The sequence below is a fragment of the Corvus brachyrhynchos genome, unplaced genomic scaffold, assembly GCF_000691975.1.
Source record: "Corvus brachyrhynchos isolate BGI_N302 unplaced genomic scaffold, ASM69197v1 scaffold65, whole genome shotgun sequence".
NCBI classification, from domain to species: Eukaryota; Metazoa; Chordata; class Aves; order Passeriformes; family Corvidae; genus Corvus; species Corvus brachyrhynchos.
This window is the reverse complement of record NW_008238365.1, coordinates 1,743,355-1,751,472: the sequence shown is the minus strand read 5'-3', so window position 1 is coordinate 1,751,472 and position 8,118 is coordinate 1,743,355. Positions and strand designations below refer to the sequence as shown.

At 59.1% G+C, this 8,118-nt stretch overlaps 1 protein-coding gene across 5 annotated transcripts; it reads left to right on the top strand.

Moving 5' to 3' along the window:
- Positions 1-213: 213 nt before the first annotated feature.
- Positions 214-7,406, top strand: AZIN2 (antizyme inhibitor 2). Of its 5 annotated transcripts, XM_008635082.2 has the most exons (11): positions 1,478-1,658; positions 1,813-1,926; positions 2,998-3,172; positions 3,248-3,421; positions 4,073-4,245; positions 4,666-4,797; positions 5,092-5,257; positions 5,348-5,510; positions 5,583-5,695; positions 5,886-6,100; positions 6,924-7,406. In XM_008635082.2, the coding sequence occupies exons 3-11, from the start codon at positions 3,074-3,076 to the stop codon at positions 7,063-7,065; spliced, it is 1,377 nt and encodes a 458-aa protein (XP_008633304.1). In that variant the 5' UTR covers positions 1,478-1,658; positions 1,813-1,926; positions 2,998-3,073; the 3' UTR covers positions 7,066-7,406. The 5 variants fall into 5 exon arrangements, with proteins under 5 accessions (XP_017591620.1, XP_017591619.1, XP_017591618.1 ...); XM_017736131.1 differs by lacking the exon at positions 1,478-1,658 and adding an exon at positions 214-1,232 and having other exon boundaries at positions 5,348-5,695; XM_017736130.1 differs by lacking the exon at positions 1,478-1,658 and adding an exon at positions 1,253-1,343 and having other exon boundaries at positions 5,348-5,695.
- Positions 7,407-8,118: the final 712 nt, after the last annotated feature.

Genomic DNA, 8,118 nt, shown 5'->3' with positions numbered 1-8,118 from the left:
GCTGTCCCCGGGTTCTGGGCGCGGTGAGGCCGCGCCTCGAGTGCTGCGTCCGGTTCTGCGCCGCTCGGTTCAAGAAGGACATTGAGCTGCTGGAATATGTCCAGAGAAGGGCAACGGAGCTGGAGTACAAGGCTGATGAGGAGCGGCTGAGGGAGCTGGGGCGGTTGAGCCAGGAGAAAAGGAGGTTCAGGGGTGTCCTTATCACTCTCTACATCTACCTGAAAGGAGCTTGGAGCCAGGTGGGGGTAGGGCTTGTCTCCCAGGCAACTAGTGACAGGACAAGAGGACACAGTCTTAAGCTATGCAGGGGGAGGTTTAGGTTGGACATTAAGGAGGATTTATTCACAGGAGGGGTGATTGGACATTGGAACGGGCTGCCCAGGGAGGTGGTGGAGTCACCATCCCTGGAAGTGTTAAGGAAAGACTGGATGTGGCACTTAGGGCCGTGGTCCAGTTGTGGTGTTCGGTCACAGTTGGACTTCGTGATCTCAGAGATCTTTTCCAGCCTAATCGATTCTGTGATTCTGAGCTGTGCTGGCCCTGGCGCTGCCTGGGATGGGCTCAGTGCCCTGCTCTGCGTGAGCTGTGCATCACGACACTGCCCAGCACATCCAGGAGGGACTGGCACTGCAGGGCTCTGCATCTCTCTGTTCTCCCAGCCTCTCTGCATGGCCCCGACATCCTACACAGCACAGTCCAGCGCTGGTGATGGGCCAGAGCACCAGGAAAACAGGCCAGGATCTCACAGCAGACAAGAGCTGCCTTGGCCCTGGTTGCCAGGAGAGTCTGTGGCAAAGCCAAGACCACAGTGTTGGATACAGAAACCCAGGTTAAGCTGGTCCTTCTCACTCCCCCCTCAGTGGGGACAGCTACCCCTCCCCAGACAGAACATTGGCTCCTCAGCAACACCAGAGAGAGACCTCCAAATTTAGCAAGAAGAACTAAAAAAATCCCTGCTGAGCCCGTCCTGTGTGTGGGATGGAGCAGTGGCACCATTTCCAAGCGCATGAAAGCAGCAAAGACAGGTCTCGCAGACCAGACAGAGCATCTGCATGGATGGCAGGGCTGGATCTGCTGCTGGGGCACCCCCCAAAACCAGCAGCAGCTCAGCAAGGGCAGGATCAGTCCCTGACATCTTCCCCACTACCTCCCCCTCTCCAGAGTCCCAGCCAAACACCACTCAGCCTTTAATCTGCAGGAAGCCTGGTTTCCGTGGCAGCAGCATTTCCGAGGTATTTTGGGCTCTCTTCCCCGCGAGGGTCCCCGTGCTCAGGATGCGCAGCCGCGGGAAGCAGGGCCGGGCTGCCAGGCTGGGGAGGAGCTGCCAGCACGGCGGGGACCCGGTGAGAGCCCGGGGTGACTGCTGGGGGCAGCCCCAGCCCTGGGAGAGGGTGGGCGAGGAGGGGGAGCGTTCTCCAAAAAGGATGAAGGATGCTCGGAGGCGGCTCAGCCAATGGGGTGGCTGGATTTGGTTGTCATGGTTGCGGTTGGGAGGCAGAGCAGGGAGGCATTGCTGGCAGAGAAGGGGTACAGAGCCCCCTCATCCTCTGCAGGGGCTTGGGGCAGGCAAGGAGCCGGGGCAGGACGAGCAGCCGGCCCTGGGGCCGGTTCATTCTCTTGGGAGACCCATGGCAGAATCTGTTTAAATGCTTTCTGAGGTGAGGGGGCTCTGGGGGGGCTGTGGGGGAACTGTTTTGCCTGGCACAGTGAGGAGGGAGCTGTAGAGTGCCTGTGGTTGCTGGATTTGGGGATGGGGGTGGAGGGCATGGTGCTGTCAGTGCCTCTCTCAGCCCCTGCACTGCTTCTGCCCAGAGACCCCGGACCCCCAGGCACAGCTACACCTCGGGCTGCTGTGGGAGCTCGGCGTTCCTCGGGGAGCCCCCCTGACAGTGCACCAGGACACCTGGGAGGGACAGCTGGACGGTGGTAAGGAGGGGATGTCCGAGGCTGGGGCATGTGTTCCGACAGGAATGACCCCTTTCATCCCTTCTGTGCCCGACCAGGGTGGGCTGGGTGCTGTTTGGTGAAGGGTAGAGCTGGAGGAATTGCTCTCCTTTCCTGAATTCGAAGCTCTAAGAGCTTCAAAACATGTTTTTTCACCTCATTCCCCATCTCTGGAATTCGCTGGTGGTGCTTGCTCAATGCATTACAACATCCTGCTGCTCCGGGGTCGGCGTGGTCTTTCTCCCAGTGCCCCCCTGGAATGCTGTCAGGAGGTCTGTGTGGGGAGGAGGTGGTGAGCAGCTCTGAGAAACAAAACCTCTGCCTCCTGCTCACTTCAAATCAGAGAGACTGTGCTCCTGGAAGAGCCCTGTGGCTAGACCTGGATTATTGGAGTGGAAATGTTCCCTGCTAGCTCATCAGCTCCCTGGGTTATGGGACGGGCTGGATCCGGGGCAGGAGATTGTTAAAGCTAAGGGTGTGAGCTCAAAGGTAAAGATCTTCTAGGATGAGCCAGAAAACTCTGTGCTGCTCAACTGTCCCCTTGTTCCACACCCTGTGTCGTGGGAGAGCCGTGAAAGAGGACCCACAGCACGGATCCAGGCTGTCCTGAGGTGGTGTCAGTGAACAGCCTGTGCTGGGGTTTTCTACTGGGAAAGTATGTCCACGAGACTTCAGCTTTTGGGAATCCATAAGGGATGTTCGCCCCACTGAGCACTCAGCAGATCCAGCTGCATTCCAGAGCGTGAAGGGGCCTGTCCTGGCCTCTAAAGGCACCTCTCCTCTTTGTGGTGCAGTTGGCTTTGTTGTTCGCTGTGCTGGTGCCTGCTGATGGAGACAAGGCTGCTGTGTGCCAAAACAGAGCTCTGAACTGCAGAGAAATGTGTCTCCTCCCCCTGAGGAGATGCTGTAACCCACAGCAGGGCTCTGCTGAGGCGCTGGTTTGGAGCAGAGCAGCACAGAGCTCTACCCAGGGGCACCCCTGGCTGCGGGCTGGGTGGTCCCTGCTGATGGAGCTTCTGGACCCTTCCTCTAATATTCCCTTTCTTTTCCCAGTGTGTCTCATCCTTAGAATCCATCCCCTACTCCAGGAGGCTTTAAACGAGCATCATCACACCCTGAACATCACACCATGAACGGGTACCTGAACGAATCCCATTTCCTGATGGTGGAGGAAGGCTTCACCACCAGAGACCTCCTGGAGAACCTCCTGGGGGAGCTGTGCCAAGAGGTGAGGGCTGATGCTCTGCTGCTGCCTTTGGAAAAGGCACTGCTGGAGCTGCTGCTCACTCCAGCTGTCCCCTAGAGCGACCAGCAGGCCTTCTTCGTGGCAGACCTTGGGGACATCGTCAAGAAACACCTGCGTTTCCTGAAGGCCTTGCCCCGAGTGAAGCCCTATTTCCCAGTTAAATGCAACGGCAGCGAAGGGGTGATTCGGCTGCTGGCAGAGCTGGGGGCAGGATTCGCCTGTGCCAACAAGGTAGGGCTGTGGGAGGACAGCTCTGGGGGAAATGTTTGTGGGCGAGTGGCAGAGCTCACCCTCCTTTCCTAAGTCTCTGCTCTAGGTGACATTTACAGGGGCAGGAGTCTCCCTCTGCTGTCAGTACCCTCCTGACACAGCCCAGAAATCCTTGTCCTCTCTGTGTTGTTCCCTTTGGCTGACATTCCTGTCCCTGGGGTGCCACTGCCACAGCTGTCCAACTCTCCGTGTCCTTAGGGCTGAGCCTAAAGCTCTTTGCTCCCTCCTGCTTGTCATTTGCAACAGCCAGATTTCCAGGGAGAAGCCAAGATTAAATCACTTTTATGTAATTAAATAGGACGTGTTTCCAGGAGGAGAAAGTGCAGGAGTTGTCCCAGCTCAGACCAGGGGTCAGCCCCAGGCCTGCTCACCCCACTTGTTTCCTCTGCCGTTCTCATGGTGTTTTTAAACACCTTGCCACAACCTGTCCACACCAGGACAAAGTCCACTGTGATCCCTCTGAGCTCTGCTAGCTTTTCCCTGGAAAAGCCCAGGCTGCCACGCTGGCGCTTTGCCCTCCTCGGCGCTGCAAGCTGGCCAAGACCCAGAGCTGGTGGCTGGTCCAGACCCAGGTCTTCGGGACCTGCTGCACGTGTCCCCTTCTCCCTGCAGGCAGAGATCAGCCGGGTTCAAGGCATCGGGGTCCCAGCTGAGAGGATCTTCTACAGCAGCCCCTGCAAGCAGGTCGCCCACATCAGGTACGCGGCCACCCACGGGGTCAGGCTGATGGCCTTCGACAACGAGGTGGAGCTGAGCAAGGTGGCCAGGAGCCACCCCCGTGCCAGGTGGGTGTCTGGCAGTGCCACTGGAGTGGGAGCTGGAGGAGGGGATGGCCAGGGGGCTGTGGGGTGCAAGAGGAGGCTGTAGAAGGCGGGTGTCAGTCTCTTCTCCCAGGTGATAGGACAAGAGGAAATGGCCTCAAGCTGTGCCAGGGGAGGTTTAGATTGAATATGGGGAAAAATCTGATCGTGAAAGGGTGGTCAGGCAGTGGAGCAGGCTGCCCAGGGAAATGGTGGAACCAACATCTCTGGAAGCATTCAAAAAACTCATAGATGTGGTGCTCGGGGACGTGGTTTAGTGCTGGAGTTAAGAGTTGGGGTTAATATTTGGACTCAGTGGTCTTTGAGGGCTTTCCCAGCCCTCCAAGGCTTTTCCTTTCATGATTCTGTGATTCCAAGACAGCACAGTGTGGCTTTGTTGTGCAGGATGTTGTTGGGGATCACTGCTGACTCCATCCCTTCTGCCCACCCGAGCATGACCTTCGGGACCACGCTGAAATCCTGCCGGCACCTGCTGGAGACGGCGAAGGAACAGGCTGTGGAGGTTGTTGGCATCAGGTACAGCACATGGGCCTTCCTCTGTAGGGTGCTCAGCCCCCCTGGATCGGCATCTGGAGAGCTCTGCCCTGCTGGAACAATGCAGTGCTCCAGCTGCTCTGCTTAGGAGTGAGGTGAAGGCAGGGATTTGCTGTTGGGATGAGCTTGTTGGCACCAAATTGGGGCAGGTTTGACCCTAAGAAAGGCTCTGTGGGTCTGGTTTGGGATGGTGAATGGGAAGCTGCCCCCAGTGCTGTGTTCCCTCTGCTCTCTGGGGACGATCAAACCCTGCTGAAACGGGGTCTGTGCCCTCAGCTTCCACCTTGGGAGCCGTGGCCTGGAGCCCCAGACCTTCGCCCAGGCCGTGGCCACAGCACAGCTGGTGTTTGACGTGGCCACAGAGCTGGGATTCCGAATGCACCTCCTGGACATCGGGGGCGGCTTCCCCGGCACCGAGGACACCAGAGCCCCTCTCGAAGAGGTACAAACCTGCCCGAGGCTGGAAGCTCTCCCCAGCTCCCTGCAGAGTTCCGAGCTAACCAAGAGGACGCTGCTTCTCCTTCCCACACAGATCTCTGCCGTGATAAACTCCGCCCTGGATCTGTACTTCCCCGAGGGCTGTGGGGTGGACGTGGTTGCCAGGCCTGGGCGCTACTATGTCACCTCAGCCTTCACCTTGGCTGTCAGCATCACTGCCTTGGAGGAGATTCCCATGGAGCAGCCTGGCTCTGACGGTAGGTGTGACAGCGGGATGTGTCCCCCCGTGTCCCCGAGCCCCCCTGAGCCCCGTCCCTGCTCCGCTGCAGAGGAAGAGTGTGGCAGCAGGAAGAGCCTCGTGTATCACCTCAGCGACGGCATCTACGGCGCCTTCAGCTGCCTCCTGTTCGACAGCCCCTGCCCCAGGCCTCGGCTGCACAAGGTGAGGGGCTCACCTACCTTGGGGACAGCCCAGGATGTCCCTCACGTTGGCTGGCATCACCTCAGCCCACCCCATGCCACAGGGGAGCAGAGCATGGGCACGCTGTAGCCAGTCCATGGGCTGCTGGGGGGTCACTGTGACACTGGGACATCCTCATCCCTGTGTCTGCTGCGTGATTTTCACCTGCCAGAGACCCTTCCCACAGCACCCCTGGCACAGCAGCAGCCTGCGGGGCCCCCCGGGGCACGGCGAGGATCGCATCGCTGACGGGCTGCAGCTGCCCCAGCTGCACGTGGGGGACTGGCTGGGTTTTGGGGACATGGGAGCCTACACCATCACAACATCGTCCCTGCTCACCGGGTGTCCCCAGCCGCAGGTCACCTACGCCATGTCCCGCATGGCCTGGTAAGAGATGGGGAGGGTGAGAGGGCAGGGCTGGATCCTGGGGGAGGTGCTGGCTTCTCCTCCACCTGGGCTCTGGGCCCGAGGGAGAGGGTGAAATCTGAATCACAGAACTTGGAAATTCAGGGTAAAATCATGGCCTGGGAGGCAAAAATCCTACTTTTTTAATATTCTCAAACTTGAGCCAGTTTTTTCGCTGGAGAAGCCACAGGCAGCTCACCCCTGGCTGTTCTGAGGGACACGAGAGCCACAAGCAGCTCACCTCTGGCTGTTCTGAGGGACACAAGAGCCACAGGCAGCTCACCCCTGGCTGTTCTGAGGGACACGAGAGCCACAAGCAGCTCACCTCTGGCTGTTCTGAGGGACACAAGAGCCACAGGCAGCTCACCCCTGGCTGTTCTGAGGGACACGAGAGCCACAAGCAGCTCACCTCTGGCTGTTCTGAGGGACACAAGAGCCACAGGCAGCTCACCCCTGGCTGTTCTGAGGGACACGAGAGCCACAAGCAGCTCACCTCTGGCTGTTCTGAGGGACACAAGAGCCACAGGCAGCTCACCCCTGGCTGTTCTGAGGGACACGAGAGCCACAAGCAGCTCACCTCTGGCTGTTCTGAGGGACACAAGAGCCACAGGCAGCTCACCCCTGGCTGTTCTGAGGGACACGAGAGCCACAAGCAGCTCACCTCTGGCTGTTCTGAGGGACACAAGAGCCACAGGCAGCTCACCCCTGGCTGTTCTGAGGGACACGAGAGCCCTGGATTGTCCCCTTCTCATTCCCAGGGGGCTGTTCCTTCCCCTGGCTCCCCCTCAGGTGTCTCCATTTGCAGGAAAGCCGTCCAGCTCTTCCAGGAAAAGCCACCCCAGACAGAAGACGACCGTGAGAGCCTCTGCACCCCTCTGTCCTGCGGCTGGGAGATGGCAGAGACACTTTGTGTCACCCCTGTCTTCGCTCCTGCCGGCATCATCTGAGCTCTGCTGGGGAAGGAGCCACGCTGGGAAAGGTCCTGTGGTGGTACTGGCAGGGGAAATGTCCCATAATTGTATCAGGGTGGGAAAAATCCCTCGGCAGCGCCGGGGGAAAAAGGTGCCACAGTGGTACTGGAGGGATAAAGATCCTCCAGCAATGCCATGGTGGGAAATATCCCATGGCAGTACCAGAAGGGAGAGGTCCTGTGGTGGTGCCAGAGGGGGAAAGGATCCCATGGCAGTGCCAGGGAGGGGGAAGGTGCCATCCTGCCTCTGGCATCGCCCCTCTCCGCTCTCACGGACTTGGAAGGGAATCCTGCTCCATAAATCCTGCTCCTCCAGCTCGTGCGGTGTGCGTGTGCCTTCCCCAGGGGTTCGGCAGGTTTGGGCTCTGCTTTTAAGGGTGGTGGTGGTAATTGCTAGCCCAGCGTTGGCTTCAGGGCTCGGCTGAGGAAGCCCCCGGCTCTTCCTCCCCGCCCTGCGCCCGAGGTGGTGCAGAATCCCTCTGCAATCAGCATTTAATGAGGCTTTGCTCGTTAGGGAAGGCGGGGCCATTCACCCAAACCTTGGGTGCTGTTCAGGCATCCAGAGGGACCCCTGGGATTTTGGGGGGGGGGTGTGGAAATAGGGGATGGGTTTAGGTTTTGTGGGAGGAAAACCCAGGCCTTGTGGCACCTCCCTGGCTCCTCGTCAGCCCTCACGAAGGCTCCTGCCCTGGGTGCAGCCCCTGTGACAGCCTGAAGGCCAGGGACTGGGAGAACTGGGAGCCACTGGGAGAAAGGGGGTGGGGGGGGAAACTGAGAGAACTGGGAGGCACTGGGAGGACCCTGGCTCATGGGAATGGGATGCACCAGGAGTAATGGGACACTGGGGGATACTGGGTGACACTGAGGTGGAGGCACTGGGAGTGCTGGGGGTGTGCGTTGGTCAGATCTCCCTTAATGTCCAGGTTTGGGGACTCAGAGCACTGGAAGGACTCTGGGATGAGCATACTGGGAGCACTGGAAGAACACTGGGAGGACACTGGGGCACTAAGAGCATTGGGAGAACACTGGG

Bases quoted from the DNA above. Each gene is read 5' to 3' on its own strand.
- AZIN2 (XM_017736131.1), top strand. From the start codon at position 3,074: ATGAACGGGTACCTGAACGAATCCCATTTCCTGATGGTGGAGGAAGGC. The intron at 4,798-5,091 runs GTACAGCACATG...CTGTGCCCTCAG, and splicing joins GTGGAGGTTGTTGGCATCAG to CTTCCACCTTGGGAGCCGTG. The intron at 6,101-6,923 runs GTAAGAGATGGG...CTCCATTTGCAG, and splicing joins GCCATGTCCCGCATGGCCTG to GAAAGCCGTCCAGCTCTTCC.